Genomic DNA, 16,019 nt, shown 5'->3' with positions numbered 1-16,019 from the left:
AAGTTGAGACAACATTTGTCTCCTTGTCGAGACAGAGCAGCCAGAAAAGACGATAAATCAACTTTAACTACAATGATGATGAATGGTAATGGGGGGGCAGGAGAGTCCAGGGAGGCCAGAACATGCAGCACCAGCCGTGGGTAGCTGGAGCAGGGAGAGCAGTGTGGGAGCGCTCGTGCATGATGGTGCGTGAGGCTGAAGCTGTTCGTGTCCCGCAGCTGTCGCCACCGCACACCCGCACGCAGGTGAGACGTGACCCATCGCTGGGGCGCTGGACACCGAGTCGCTGACCACGTGAGCACTGATGCAGAAACCTGGCCAGGAGGCGGCGGAAGTGACATGCTTTTCTATTCAGATATTTCTTTCCATTTGTAGCAAGGTTGAGCGCAGTGGAGTCCTGAGTCAAATGTCTGGTACATCAGGTCAGTTTTCATCCCGGGAATGATGGTCAATAAAAGCCGATCCAGTGAGGTCTGTTTTGGACACGAGCATCTGGCTGCTTCTCCTCACCACGTCCCTCATCAAGCCTGCAGAGATTCTGCTGAGCTCCGCTCCTCCACAGCCCGTGATGCGCTGAGGTTGAGCAGCACAAATGCAGTCCCTTCAGCTGTGATATCACTTCCCTTCCATCCACCCAGCTCTGAGAGATGGATGCCGTCAGCAGAGCAGGGGAGACAGGATGATTGAGACAAAGATATCAGCCATCTTGGAGGAAAGAGAGCGAGGTCGGAGGGATGGGAGAGGAAGCTGAGGCTGGGAGAGGGGATGAAGGCACGGCAGCAGGAGACATGGAGGGGAAGTGAAGGGAGAAGCAAGAAGCAGCTGATGTTTGCTGACAAGGGCAGAAGCGAGGCCTCCTCTGAGAGCAGTCTGATGTGGAAACAAATGAGGCGACAGGAGAGAGCAGACAGCCCCGTCACACACTCTGCTGTGCGTGTGTGTGGAAGCCCAGAGTGGATGTCAGTGGGTCTGACACTCCGCCGAAGGGAAGCATCCGCCTTCAGCAGAGGGCGCCACAAGGCAGCGCTCGCAGGTGCAGCGCTAGCACCTGCTCCTGAGTGAGAGGGCGGGAAACGTGTGGCAGTTAGCAAAATGCTCTTCAAGCCTGTTTCCAGGAGGAAATCCTGAGAGATCATGTCAAAGGTTCTCACACTCAGTCTTCTAGGTGAAGGTGGGTTTAAGCTCCTGACTGGGACTCGTTTTTTGTTGTCGAATCGTTTGTTTTGTCGTCTTTTTTTTCAATATGGAAGCACTTTGTTCAATTGGCACCTGGTAACGCTGCTGAGGGAATTTCACTCCGGGGCCCCACGGGCTGCTAAGGTCTCTGTCAGGGCCTCTGCAGGTCCACCTAGCTTGATAGATGCGCTGAGCCTGCAGGTGAGTGAGCAGTGTCATGGTCTGGTGCAGTTCATCACCTTTTCTCAGGGTTGGTCTTGGTTCTGTGTGCAGCCTGCTGGTTGTTCTTCCCTCTTCATGCTTTATATTTCACGGCGCTCGGATCGGTTTGCTGGAGAGTCACAGCTCAACTATACTCCTGCTGAACACGCCATTGTTTGTGTCTAACTTGAACATGAAACACACTTTTGGCCACTCTTTGCTTGACCTTGTGTCCAACTCTTCTTGAAGCAAGCGCTACTCTATTTTTAAGGAGACAAAGTTCCCAAGATGGCCGCCTCTCGCTGACAAGCCCTTCTGTCCTCAGATAACGTTTTCTAATGGTCACAATTAGCTGCATCCAAATCATCATCTGCCCTCACTTCTATTTCCCTCTCCCCTTAATGTGATGAGCAAACGTCCCCGGCGTTCTCTCTCCTTCGCCCTCCAGGAGGCCTCCATTACAGCGCCGCTCTTGGCCGCGTCCCTGCTGTCTCGCGCTGCACTTGAGTGAGCGGTCCGCGCTGCCATCAGCGGGACAATTAGCTCGGTAAATAAAGATATCGTGGTCCTTAACTACTGCGCTGCAGTGGAGGGAGCAGAAGCTGCGGCGTGCTACGGGTGAAGAAACAGATCCAAACCACTGTTCTCTGAGTGAGCAGCTGCACCAGACTTGCAGAATTAGAACCAGAATAAAGTGGACAGGCCACAGACAAACGCAGGTTTGGGGGGTCCACCCACTGAATTGTGGGGAATTTAAACTCCTAGCCTTCTGTGAAGCGTCTTTTCTTCTGCGCTGCCAATAAGGAGGCTCCCAGAACCAGAGAGCAGGGCAACAGAAGTGCTTCATTTGTTCTGTCCGGGAGCAACAAAAGCTGAACCTCTGCGACTCGCTGTTCAAGGTGCAGCTCGGTGGTGGTGCGACTGTCAGGCTCAGATCAATGCACACGGCAGATGAGTCGCCTCAGGTTGACACCGCACAAGCGCCGCATCCCGACCACTCAAAGTAATAGCTTTTTAATTACAAAGAACAAGAGCGAGTCAGTGGGGATCTGCGGAGGGGCGCTGGTGTGGAGGTCAACTGGGGGCCAGATTACGGTCGTGTGGCCCGCGGTGTTTGTCTCTGCAGCGCCTCCTGCCTGACAAACGGCTCACAATAGTTTAAAAAAAAACACATAATTGATGAACTGATATGTTTGGCTCATCGGACCGGAGCTTCCCGTGGCACCTGTGTTTTTAAAGTAAGTGTCAGTCCCATCCTGCGGTCAGTGCTGTCAGTGACCTGCGGAGTTTTAATTCCGTGTGCTCTCACTTGCGTTACTTATTTACTTAGACTTTTAGACTTTAAAGTAGCGTCACCTTTAACAATGATCTGAAGCAGCTCCCTGAGGCTCCAGCCACTGTCTGGATGAGAGGAGCTTCAGCTGTCAGAGGTCCTTTCTGGTTGCTACCTCCTCCACGTGCTGTAGCAGTGTGGTGGCTTCACACAGTACTGAGTACTTTACGGAGTAATGTGCTGTGTAGAAGTGAAGCAGAGTGGTCCTCACACAAAGGTGGTGAACACTGCATATGAAGTGACCTGTCAGTTTACTGAGATTATATTTTAATGTATATATTTCCTGAATGCACATTTGTGTTAATGCATTTTTGTTACGCAGTTGTGTATTATGATGTATTTTATAATTTGGGTCTGAAAATTCCTGAAGATCAGTCGCAGCTCAGTTGACTTTCTTTTGTAAAAGAGGCTGGAGCTGAGATGTTTTTGGGTGTTTGGGGTTGGACGTTCGTCCCCTCTTGCACCTGTGCTCCAAGTCGCTGGTGTCCTGAAGGATTGCTGAGGTTTCCTGAGGCTTCACAACTTCTTGTGGCGTCTCCAGGAAAACCCTCCTCTCCGGGACATTATGCTGAGGTGTTACTCGGATTATGAACAATGTCTCCCCTTCACGCTCCGAAGATTGAACTCTTCGTCAGGTCCATGCAGGCGTGGAAACACCTCTCATTAATTCTGCAGATGAAGACTGGAAGAGCCGCTCTGCTGAGGGCAGCTATTCCTGCAGCATTGATTCCTGCGCGGGTCCAGCCCTCGCACGGCGCCCGGGCCAGCTCAGCACACACGCGCTCCTGCTCCTGGAATAATCGCAATATCATAATAAAGCTGGCGATGAATGCTCACCAGACACTGTGATTAATGAAGACGGCGAGCCGGATCACAAAAGTGAGGCCGCTCCTCACAGCCCCGACCGCAGATAGCTCCAGGTTGAGTATTAATCACGCCGGACCAGGCGGCGCTTCAGGACCAGCGTGAGGAACAATGAGCCAAGTGCACAATGAAGGAGAGCTTCATGGGAGCCTGCGCTTGCTGTCACCTTGGTCGTCTTTTGTTGGTCACCCTGCAGCACGCACCACTGACCTCAGCAACACACATGAAGGAGGAGTCTAACCAGAAAGAGTCCAAGTCATTGCCTCCTCAGAAGCTGCAAGTCAGACAGAAATGTCACGATAATATCGTATAAACAGTGAAGTATATCTGGTTGATGAACGTGCGAGTGTTGGCTTTAAAGGGAAGACGTAGCACTGACCTTTAGTAGCTGTGGACCATTTTCGAAACAGGTTTAACTTTCCCTCAACCTCATGTTGATGTTGGCTCAAATGTCAAGGGGATAAATCCGATCATATACAGCAGTGGGAAAGGGTTTTGGGGGCAGCAGGACGGCTTGACACCAATCTCAGGATGTGGTGGTTCACTTTCTCTGTTTTGGTTGACTTTCATACTGGCATTGTTGAGAACCGTTTTCTTATAAACACAAATGTATCATTTGTATTTGTCTGTTTATTGCAGCTGTTTAATACACAAAATTTTAATATTTCAGATAGTGTCAAACTTTTACAATTTTTTTCCAACGTTGTTTAAGAGTGTCAAGTTTTCACATCTGACTCAAAACAAAATGTCCTAAATGAATGACTCAAAGAGGGTGAGAGAACAGCTGATGTCTGAGTGTAAAGCCTGTAAAATATCCATCCTGCATTACAGCACAGAAACCGTGCATATTTCCAATATCTATTCCACTGAGTGACCGCTGAGCATTTTAATGTTGCACACTGCAGCGAGCAGTTACCTTTTATATTCATCTCACAGCTGAATTCGATTATGATCACACTGCAAGTCTGGAACTGTACTGAACTTTTTATTTGTTATTTACCTCTCTGTTCCCGTTAAATAGAGTCATCATTGTACATAGAGTTTCTGATACTTGTAGGCGATGAATGGAAATAGCTTTAGAACAAATCCTATACAGGGGCGACCTCTAGTGGTGTACATTGTAATAGCGCCGTCCTCTGGACATGACTCCTCAGAAACATCAATACCCCGCGGGCACGTTGTTGAAGTGAAACTCAGACTTCAGGCGTTGCGTCAATAATGATCTAAAAGCAAGTTTTATAAATACAAGTTTCGAATGTGCAAGTTTTGTTCCGATATTGCCGGTGATATTTGAAGAAATAATTTAAATGCAGACATTGGCGACATGCGCTGCTCTTCAGCGCTCACTAGGTGGCGCTGGTGTTTTAACACGTGATGGAGGCGACCAAGGTTTTAAAAAAGCAGACACTGCCATCTAGTGGACACTCTCAACAGACACACTGCTTCATGAAGAATAAAGGCACGCGCAAAAATAGTAAGCTTTATTCACACAGACGGGTATCTGCAGTAGCTTTGATTTATATCGGCATAAAGACTGTTATCATGATCAGTAGTAGTACTTTCATTCCTTGTAAAGTGTCATACAATACGGTAACTGGATCAGACCATCTGGATCAGAAATTCTTTTGGTTTCCTGGTCCTGCGGCCGCTTCTGCCGCGGACTCGTCCTGTGGTAAGAATCGCCCTCCCACCCGCGCACGGCGCAGCCGCGTCCCCCATGACACCCGCGCGCTGATGATCGTCAGACGCGCATCCTTCTCTGGTGCCACTCGGCGGACCGGAAGGTTTGGAGTCCACCGAGGGGAAACAGCCCCGCGGCGGAAGGTGAGGAGCTCAGTCGCTGCGCGGCGCAGCATCAGCAGCCAACATCGTCTGCGGAGGGAGACGCGAGCGTCCCTCCGCACACGCGCGCTGCTTTTGTCTGTCTCGCGCCCAGTGTGTGGGACTCGTGCGTCCTGTTTGTACCCGGGGCTCGCGTGTACTTCCCCGCTCCGCCGCTTTGTTCCTACGCAACCGCTGCGATGCGACATGTCAGGAGGAAGGCGACGTGTTCAGCGGGGATCCCCCTGCAGAGACGCCGTCTCCTCCAGGTGAGGGCGGCCGAGGACACCTCCGACCGCCTGTTAGCTTCCCCACCTGCTGCTGGTGCTCTGGTTTCCTGGCGTTATTGGCAGGAAATGTGCTCGTGTCTCTCCTGAACGCGTCGCCTGCTCGCACCGGTGCTGAATCACAGCAACACAAGTCCGCGAACGTCTCACTACCGAGTCGAGCTCGTGCTCTGTCCAGGTAAGCGACGCTTCCAACTCGGAATTCAATGAAACGCCGCGGTGCTCCGTGCTCGCCATTCACACGCGTTTGACCCGTGGTGTTTTTGATGGACTGTTTGAAGACGTGCACATCATCTCCAACTTTGTTTTTCACAATTGATCGAGGGGCTCCACTCGGCGTCGGAAGTCGCCATTTTGGAGGCACTCGGTGGATAAACAAAGCACATCGCATCATCGGTGTTTTGGGTTGAAGCACTGCCCAACCAAGATCCGAATACACATGTAAATATGTATGTGACTGTATTCATAAATGGCTGTTTATGTGCAGTCGCTTTTGTTACATTGTTGTGAAGGTGAGGACAAACTGCTTTAATCAGAACACAGATTTATTTAAGGAACTTTTAACTTCAACTTTTAAACTTTTTCCTTATTATCCACCACTCTGTTCTCTCATCCTATATTAAAATGTTTAAGGAATATTTCACATTTTCAATGAACGTACACATTCTTAAAGACATGAAAACATGACTAACATTGTGTTTTTCTGTGGTGTGCTACGTTTCTGTTTACTAGTGTCCAACATGGCCGCCGCGCACCTGGGTTCCTCTCCAGATCGTGACGTGAAAATCCTTTATAAAATAGTTTCAATCATATTTGCTCCCGGTCTGTTCTGTTCTGAAGCATGGCCTCATGGACGTGTTGTTACTGATAACACCTCGTGAAGTGATAAGTCCGGTCGACCAACGCTCCAGCAGTAACAGGTCAGCAGGTGACGTCAGCATCTGCCGGTGATATCGCCGGAGCAAAACGTCCTTTGATCAGATTAGACGGCATGATGCTTCACAAACATTTCCACACACTTCTTCTTCCCTCACTAGCTCTACTTGGCAAAGCAATTCTCAGTGCCTCTGCAATGTTGAAACGTTTCTTCACAGAGATGTGGAGGTGAGCTGAGGTGGCCTGCTGGCTCTGTTGGGTCACCGTGGGGCGGGGCGGTTGCTTCACCCGCGCTGCCTGTGAGCTTCCTCTTCTCGCTTTTCATGTGAATAGGAATTGCAGCTTTTATAAAGCAGCTTTGTCATCTCTGAGCTGATTCTTGCTAGTTTGCCCCGTGTTTCTTCTCTCTGTGTTCTAGTTCCAGTGTGAAGGTGGATGATGTCACAAGGTCGATGTGTCCAAGTGTCAGGTGCTACACGTGCTGTACACGTTGGTTGGCGCTGAGCTCGTTTCCGTCTTGGTTATTTTCAGCAAATATTCATTCATGACTTTACTACCATGCTCTTTTTTTAACTCCTGTTTATTTTTCCTGGGAAATGTTTTTTGGGAAAAGACTTTTCTACTTCAGAGGCCTTTTGTTTATCAGGTGACAGGAAAGAAGCAAACAAAAAATGTTTGTGTCGGCAGGCGAGGTATTAAAACTCCGTGCTGCGACGGCTCTTTGAAAGTACAAATGAAAAGGTGGGCGGGGGGAGATGAGAGGGGAAAATGGTGGGAACCTTGCCGTTCGGTTGGTCTTCTGAGTCATAGGAAGGTGAAGAGTGGGAGGAAGGGGAGGAACCTGCGCCGTGTCTCTGATCATGGCCTGATGAGCTCAGTCCTATCAGCTTCACTCACTTTCACTTGAGAGAAAAGAAACCCGTATCATGTGTCTGCAGGTTTTGACTCACCAATGCTTTTGGAAAGACAATATAGGCGTCAGAGCAATCTTTGCTGAGTTGAGGTTTCACTCATTTTCTCGGTGACGTCCTCAGTTCCTCTGCTGAGAAACTCCTCAGATGTTCACCAGCGCGGTGCTCAGCACTTTGCTGTAAGAAGCTTTAGGAGGCGGGCTTAGCGCGGCGCTGTCCCAGTTATCTGTGTGTCCACCCGCCTCAGCAAACCTGCGCAGGGAGCGAAGGAGGTAGGACGCTCTGGTCTGTTTGCTCATTTGAATCATGCTGATGTCTCAGCCTGGTGGCTGCTTGCGTGTTTGCGTCGGTGCCGCTGGCTGTTTGGTCACACTCGGTCGGAGCTGCCAAAATTCAGGGTGTCATTTGCATTGATGATGTAGATTGTTATTACACTGTGTACATTAAGTGTGTTTAACCTCCATTTGTGAGGCAAGTCAGTAACCGAAGTCGTGAGCATCGGCTTGGTCGGCCTATTGAGACGGCCTGCTCAGCTCCCTGCTGGAGGGGCGCGACTGGTGTTTGTTTCACTTGAGCTGCAAACCTTTCTTTAGTCCATACTTCTGATGGTGTGGAAATTCAGACAGTTTTGTTTGTCACAGATATTTGTCCATTTGCATAATCGTTGTTTGAGGTGTCTCATGTCTTCTGGGTTTTCACATTAAGTCACTCTTCTGCCTGTCGGACTGGTCGTGCTTGTTTCATTTACCAGCGCAAATGAGTCTTATAAATCTCACGAGGGCACGAAGGTGGCGGCTACGTTTGCTTCTGAACTTGATATAGGAGCCCAAGTGGGCATTTTTCTTCAGGAATTAAACATACTAAGAATCCTCACATCAAAATGAAACTTTTACATGTTTGTGTTTAGAAGTCACCTTCAGTTGAAGTTGACCAATGGCTGCAGTTTTACACTGAGAGAGGGATAAGGACTACAAAAATGGCGGCCTGTGGCTCTGTTCCAGTCTCAACTGATCAGAATGACAATTCACAGTCACATTCAGTTGAAGCCCGAACAAACCATGCTAATCCAAAGTGACTCATGTGTCACGTGACTTTGGCGACTCCTGAATGGATGAACATGCTGACACACTCATGATAGCAGCCGTTTAACTGATGGAGTCTGCAATGGTCCGCCTCCTTCTGACTTACAACTGAAGGATCATCTGTTCTCCGTTGCTCAAAATGATGATTTTTTTTTTTCCGGGAAGAGCCGAGACACTGCCGTCCTCGTCGTCCAGCTTGCTCTTCTCCTCCTCTCACTCTCCGACAGCAGGTTTGTGTCCATATTGAAGCTCTATCACTCAACAACTCTGCCGTCTCTCTTCATTTTTTTCCTCTCTGTTGCTCCTCATTCTGCCCAGGACGCTGGTGTTTCACCTGAGTGAAGAGCTCCGTCGTGGAGGGACCCGCTCAGGCTGGATGAGCAGAAGCTTCCACACCTCTGAGACCTCACAAGTGTTTCTCACCCCACACCGTCCCTTCCGTCCCCACAGTGGGGGATGCCCGGCTTACTGAATTCAGATGGTTCTTTCAGCTCCAAGCAAGAGCTCCTGGACCTGCAGGACTGCACATTCAGCCGAGGTCACTCTCAGGACACCCCCAGTGATGTGGACTCTCAGACCAGCAGCCCCACTGGATCAGGTACAAAAAGCCCGCCGAGCCCGGAGACTCCGGGCGGGGACCCGTCTCCGGGACGCCCGGCGGCCGCAGGTTCCCAGAGTGAGCAGCTGGTGACCTCTGACCCCGTTGAGCTGTGCGGTTGGGGCGCTTTCAAACCCAAATGCATCCAAGTTTTCAACCACCCCATTTGGGCTCTGGTGTTCCTCTGCGTGGCGTCATTCCTCCAGGGGATGATCATAAACGGGTTCATCAACACCGTGGTGACCTCCATCGAGAAACGCTTCGACCTCCCCAGCTACGAGGCGGGACTCATCGCCAGCTCGTACGACATCGCCGCCTGTATCTGCCTGGCTTTTGTCAGCTACTTCGGGGGCACGGGGCACAAGCCTCGCTGGCTGGGCTGGGGCCTGGTGATCATGGCGGCCGGGTCTCTGGTCTTCGCCCTGCCTCACTTCACCGCGCCTCCCTACCACGTCAACCTGTCGGAGCCCACCGGCCTGTGCTCGGGGAGCCACGTTAGCCGCTGCAAAGGCGACGACCGAGCGCTCTCCAGCTACCGCCTGGTCTTCATGTTGGGCCAGTTCCTGCACGGCATGGGGGCCACACCCCTCTACACCCTGGGAGTCACGTATCTGGACGAGAACGTCAAGTCCAGTTACGCACCAGTTTACATCGGTGAGGCCGCTGACTCTTGACTGCACACACAGTGATCCAGATCAGGTTATGTTTTGGCTTGCTTCCTTGGTCCGCTCCCCTTCTGTGGGCTCCTGTTCATACATGTAGGGGTGTCCCACCTGTTTGATGGGGTCATTAAATGTTTGTGACTGCTCATCTTGACCTTGTATTTTTGGGTGTCTCAACTCTCAAAGCAACATTGCGGCTCAGTTGTCTTGCAGGGTAAATTGAGGGGTCAATCGGGTGGCTCATGCCCCCTGACCTCAGAGGTCCTCCGTCCCTGGAGTGATCCAGATGGTTGAAAAAGTCACGCAGAGTACCTGATGATAAAGAGCTTGGAGTCAACAGGCTCCAGGGAAGGTCTGCGGCACCAAAGTCAAACACGAAAGAGCTGTTTTTCAATCTCTCTCATTGTCACTTGCAAATGACTTGTAGTTCACAAGTTCAGACTGAAATCCAGCAGCGAAAGCCTTAGGCTGCAGGTCCAGATCCTCTGTCTTTCTATCAAAGCTGCTACTCCTAAAACAATGCAGGCCTTTTAAGTTGGGAGCCAGGAAAAGGAGTTCAGAGGAGGGAAGTGCCCGGCTGCTGGCTGACACACCCTGGGACTCGCTGCTCCTCTTATCTCTCTCTCTTCTTCTAGGTATTTTCTACACTGCTGCGATTCTGGGTCCAGCTGCCGGCTACCTGTTGGGTGGATACTTCCTCAACATATACACCAACATCACCGCGCCGTGAGTGTTGTACTAAAAGAGAAACTATATAGTTGCTCATAAAGAAATATGATGTGAAATCAAATGTTTTTGCTGTTTCTGGGACTCCAGGAGTCAATTTCTAACTGAGATGGTTAAAGATGATTCTGACTGGATGATGGTGACCTTCTTTGTTGTCCCCACAGGACAGAGATGACTCCAGAGAACCCTCTGTGGGTCGGTGCTTGGTGGATCGGCTTCCTGCTCGGGGGAGGAGCCACTGCTCTGGTGTCGTTCCCCATTCTGGGTTTCCCAAGACAGCTGCCAGGTAAAAGCACTCTCTGACCCACTGATGTGGCAGTTAAAAGGCCAGAGACGGCCTGTGGGGGCGCCGCAGCACCTGCGGCTGGAAAGCGTGGCCTCACCTCATTCAGGACTCAAGTGCTGAGTCACTTCTTACTACAGAGATTTCGGAGCGGCTGTGAGGGCGGAGCATGAAATAGCAACTTGGTGAAAGAGGACATCGTTTTCGGTAACTCGCCGTGTTATAAATGGAAACTTTATGTTGCTTTTCAAAAAGTGGAAGTGTTCAGAGAGCGAGCATGAAGTAAAAGCAGTCCAGTGTTGCTCAACAAACTGCTGAAAGAACTTGTGAAAACCACTCCTCCGCTGGGCCGACACCTCACCCCTGCCTCACTGTCCTCACACATGCCCTTCTTCTCAGCTGATTCACGAGGAGACTCCAGTCTCAGCTGCCGGGCGCAAGGGTCGTGTGTGACTCCTCCCCCCGCCACCTCCCTCTCCTCCACCTCACATGTCCATGCTGATGCAGGAGCTGCTCACCTCCACTGACGTGTCTCGTGTCTCCCTCAAGGCTCCCAGCACTACAAGGCCATGCGTGTGTCCGAAGCTCACCAGATCAAAGATGGCAGCCACATCGTGGCCTCGGATCCCCATTTTGGCAAAACTGTCAAAGACATGCCCAGGTGGGTTTTTTTCAGACTTTCCTCGAGCTCGAGCTGCAAATGAAACATGGCGAAACCCTCCGAGTTCGCGAGGTTTCTTGAACGCACCATAAGTGTGATCCGGGTTGTGTTGTGAAACCGGGTGGTTCCCAGTCAGCCGGGTGAAGAGGCCTGTTGCCCTGTGTGTCTGCAGGTCCGTGCTGCTGCTCCTGAAGAACTCCACCTTCCTGTTCCTGTGCCTGGCCGGGGCCACGGAGGCCACCCTGCTGGCCGGCATGTCCACCTTCGGAGCCAAGTTTCTGGAGTTCCAGTTCAGCCTCAGCGCCTCCGAGGCAGCCATGTGGTTCGGTGAGGGTCTCGGGCCGGAGCCCTCCTTCGTCCTGGCCTGTTGTAACGCCGCTCAATCTGCTGGGCAGGTATCATTGTGGTGCCAGCAGGGGGCGGCGGCACCTTCCTCGGCGGCTACATCGTGAAGCGGCTGAACCTGCGATGTCAAGGCATCATCCGCTTCTGCATGCTCTGCATGCTGGTGAGCCTGCTGAGCGTCTTCATCTTCTTCATCCACTGCCCTGACGTGCCCATGGCCGGGGTGACCGCGCCCTACCCCACCGAGCTCGCTGTCAACAGGTGCGTGGGCTTCCCCGGGGAGCCCTCCCCAGCTCACAGCTGTCCTCTCTGGCCACAGCTCCGCAGCGCAGGGCGGCCTCACGGCCGGCTGCAACGCCGCCTGCCGCTGCAGCAGGGAGCAGTACAGCCCGGTGTGCGGCGACGACGGCCTCATGTACCACTCTGCCTGCCACGCCGGCTGCACCGCCATCAACTCCTCCGACCCGTCCACAGGCAAGCAGGTACAGGACCCTGGTGCTGGCTTCTCTTCAGAGCGAGGACTGAAAGATTCGTCTGATCAGGCCGAGTCATGACACGTGTCGCCCCAGCCAAAGCAGAAGTGACCCACATGTGTTCTGAGATGAGCTTAGTTCCCATCAGCTCTTCTGCATCTCACCTTGTGACACAGGCTGCAGGAAGCTTCCTCTTGCTGGGCCTCAGCTGTGGACCATCCGACCTCCTCACGCTTGTCCTCTGTCTGTGCCCCTGAAGGTCTACAGCGGGTGCAGCTGCGTGGCGGGGAACATCTCCTGGGGAGGCCCGGCTTCTGCTCGCGCCGGCAAGTGTGGCAGCACCTGCCACCACATGCCCTACTTCCTCTTCTTCTTCTTCGTCATCATTTCCTTCACCTTCCTGAGCAGCATCCCAGCGCTCACGGCCACCCTCAGGTACTGGACTCTATCTGTGGGAGCTTGTCCAGTCGGGCGGCTGACTGACTGGGTTCTGTTGCGCAGGTGCGTGCCCGACAGCCAGAGATCCTTCGGCCTCGGCATCCAGTGGATCGTAGTGCGAGTCTTGGGTGAGCTCTCGCCGCCGTTGGCCCAGCAGAGGCCGGTTGAAATTCCCACTGAGCCGCTCCCTCCTCGCAGGCGGCATCCCGGGCCCCATAGCCTTCGGCTCCATGATCGACCGCTCCTGCGTGCTGTGGCAGAACCAGTGCATGGAGCAGGGATCCTGCTACCTCTACCACAACTCCGCCATGAGCCGCTACCTCCTCACTGTAGGAGTCCTGTACAAGGTGCGCCTCACTCGACTGTGACGTCAGAGCTCAGTAGGTGGCGCTGTTCAGTTTGAAATGAGGCGACCGTTGTAATTCAGTGCTGCGTGCATGTTGCTCGGTGACCACTAGGGGTCGTCATTGTACCACAGCGCCATCTATTGGGCTCTGCCACTGTCATGTGACCTGATCTGAACGATGCCTTTTTCCAAACCTCTGGATGTGTTCAGGCTCTGGGCCTGGTGTTCTTCCTGCTGGCGAGCGTGTTGTACCACCCCCCGCCTGACTCACCCGAGACCAGCAGCAAAGAGCACACTGTGGAGCAGGGCGGGGGCGCCGGAGAGCCTCCGGAGAAGGAGGTCCTGGACAGCATGGTCATCGCCAACCCGCACGCTGAGTGACATCCTGAGCAGTCAGCGCCTCCTCCCCATCACTGCCGGGCCCTGAAGGCGTCACAGACTCTGGTTAACCCTTTGCTTGCCGGGCACTTCATCCCAGAGAGAGTCAAAGGCCCTTTAAGTCACAGCCAAGGGAGTCAGAGCCTCAAAAGCTTGGTGGTGCTGCGCTGCGCCAAAGTTCACAGCTGCTCTTGACTGAAACAGCACACTGTTTAATACTGAAAGCATAAATCTTTTTTTAGTACGGTAACTGAAGAGGATGTGATGTGACAGGTCACTGGTGCTTCTCTAAACAGTGGAAATCATCTGCTGTAACATACTGAAATGGAGAAACAGAACGTTCAAGTGGAAAACATGAGACAAGTGAAGCGCTTTTCCTCGATCGTTGGTGAATTAGCAGGAGTCAAGTCAGTGTTTTGTTGGGTGTGATGTGAAGGAAAGTGTTTTCACAGTATTACTATGGAAAAACAAAGTCATTTTGTGCCACTCAAATTTCCCAGACTGGAGACTGAACTGGTCTGGACAGGTATACATTTTCTCCCTGACCCGATTCAAGTGCCTTTGTTTTATATCTGTTACATCACAGGCAGCAAAAGGAATTGTATCGGACACGAATCAATGAAAACACTTGGTCTTTTTTATACTGTGAATAAAGTTTGGATTAAAAAAAAAATCGTGTGATCCATTTATTTATTCAGTCTTATCCATATTTTCGTTTTTACTTGTATGTTTCCACACACTGATCCAGTCTCACTTTTACTCTACTGACTAATGTTGATGACGTCATGGAAACCACCGACGCTGAACATGCTGGGCTACAAAAATCGCGAAAGCGAAATATTTAACTCCGAATTCCTGTTTACCTCAAAACTGTGCTACCAACAGGATCCACTAGGTGGCGCCATCGCACAACATTTCAAAGATCACCACGGAGAGCCAGCGTATGTCTGTGAGGCGCTTTTTTTGAGACATGGTTCTTGGGGTAAAAGTCATAATCATGGTGACCACCTGGCGGCGCTGTCCACGTGCTGAACCGCCTTGTGGGGTGAGGTGCAGCAGTGTCTCAGTGGGAGGAGCTTGTGCACACCTGAGTCCACATCAGCACCACGAGCAGCTTCTGAGGAGGACAGCATGAGATGATCCCACTGAGATGGGACGTCAGTTCAGTCTCACTTGGACCTCGACTTCAGCAGTCACAGTGTCACCTGCACCAGCAGCCTGTCCTCCAGTGTGTTTGTAGCTCACGCAGCTAGACAGCTTCCACCCTCGTGTCTGCTGCTCTCTCTTTAGTGGGTTCAAGTCCCGCCCGAGCCGCTTTATTTCTTCTTGACCTTTTCCTCTGGAGAAGCCTAAAACACGCTGTGAGAGCGACTTGAGCGACTCAACTCCAAACGGAGCAGACTTCTGATCACATGGTGGCGCTGCACATGATGGTGGCGTCTCCTCTCCTGAAGTCCATGCAGGCCCAACTCTTTTAACTCGTCATCTTCCATGTCTGCTGCGATCACACCTGACAGCTGAAGCTAAAACAACCCACACCCTTCTGTCAGCCTCCAACCTTCTTGGTTGAGTGGTTAGAGTCGGTGGTCTTTCTTTTTTAAGGAGCGGGGCTCCCTCTTGTTACATGGGTTCAAGTCCCGCTGCGCTCCCTTTATCTTAATGTTGCTGACCTGAAGAAGTCCTCTTTGTCTGGTCCACTTCCCTGAGTCCACTTTCATTCCACATGTTGAGTCATGTGTTCACTGCCTCCCAGTAGCTCAGCTGGATGAGCTGCTGCAAGAGAAGCTGCAGGCCTGGTTTCAAATCCCACCTCTGCTCCTGCTTTACACTTTTACTGAGTTATTGACGAAAAGAGAAAGAAAACTGAGCAGGAACATCTACTGTGCTGTGAATCTATAGCTCACTGGGATAAACACCTGCCTCTATGTGCAGCAGGTTCCTGGTTCACTTCCCCGATCAGACAGTTCTGTTTTTTACCTGTGTTGTGAATGTGAAATGTAAAAGAGCTCAGAAACGCTGCAACAGGTGTGTTCTTGTGGCCTACTGGGTTACTCGCTTGCAATGCATGCGACAGGTCACAGGTTCAAGTCCTGCTTCGCTCACGTCTTTTTATCAAATGCCTCTGAATGTGACACGTAAAAGTGGCCAGATGTCAAGTCATGATGTGAACGGCTGTGGTCGAGTGGTCAGAGCTAAAGTCCCTGCTCTAGTTGTCCAGTTGTGCGTGAGTTCGAATCCCACTCTTCCGCTAAAGGGAACGTAAACTTGAAATGATGTGTTAAACATGTTGCGTGAAGTCCCCGGTCAAACAGCAGAAAACCCGAAAGATGGTGACTCAAAATGAAAGATGGTGTAATAACATGGTGGAGGCGGAGCTTGCAAACGAAAGATGGTATCTGAACATGGTGGAGGCGGAGCTTGAGAACGAAAGATGGTGTCAGAGCAAGACAGAGGTGGGCGTGGTCCAAGACTGAGAGGGTGTGGTCAGAGCACAAAAAAAGAAAGTAAAAAGAGCCTTTTTTTAATGCATTTTTTTAACAATTTTCAGCAAAAAAACT

General features: G+C 51.5%; 1 protein-coding gene across 1 annotated transcript; it reads left to right on the top strand.

Annotated features, from left to right (window-relative positions):
• The first annotated feature begins 5,082 nt into the window (after positions 1-5,082).
• On the top strand, positions 5,083-14,134 carry slco4a1 (solute carrier organic anion transporter family, member 4A1). The gene is made up of 13 exons (XM_053850207.1): positions 5,083-5,398; positions 8,717-8,781; positions 8,870-9,803; positions 10,447-10,537; positions 10,702-10,823; positions 11,370-11,481; positions 11,654-11,808; positions 11,877-12,087; positions 12,146-12,308; positions 12,559-12,734; positions 12,801-12,865; positions 12,936-13,084; positions 13,294-14,134. Exons 3-13 carry the CDS (start codon positions 9,008-9,010, stop codon positions 13,462-13,464), a joined length of 2,211 nt encoding a protein of 736 aa, XP_053706182.1. The 5' UTR covers positions 5,083-5,398; positions 8,717-8,781; positions 8,870-9,007; the 3' UTR covers positions 13,465-14,134.
• Positions 14,135-16,019: the final 1,885 nt, after the last annotated feature.

The sequence above is a fragment of the Synchiropus splendidus genome, chromosome 18, assembly GCF_027744825.2.
Source record: "Synchiropus splendidus isolate RoL2022-P1 chromosome 18, RoL_Sspl_1.0, whole genome shotgun sequence".
NCBI classification, from domain to species: domain Eukaryota; kingdom Metazoa; phylum Chordata; class Actinopteri; order Syngnathiformes; family Callionymidae; genus Synchiropus; species Synchiropus splendidus.
The sequence above is the reverse complement of the archived record's forward strand: the minus strand, read 5'-3'. Positions and strand labels throughout refer to the sequence as shown.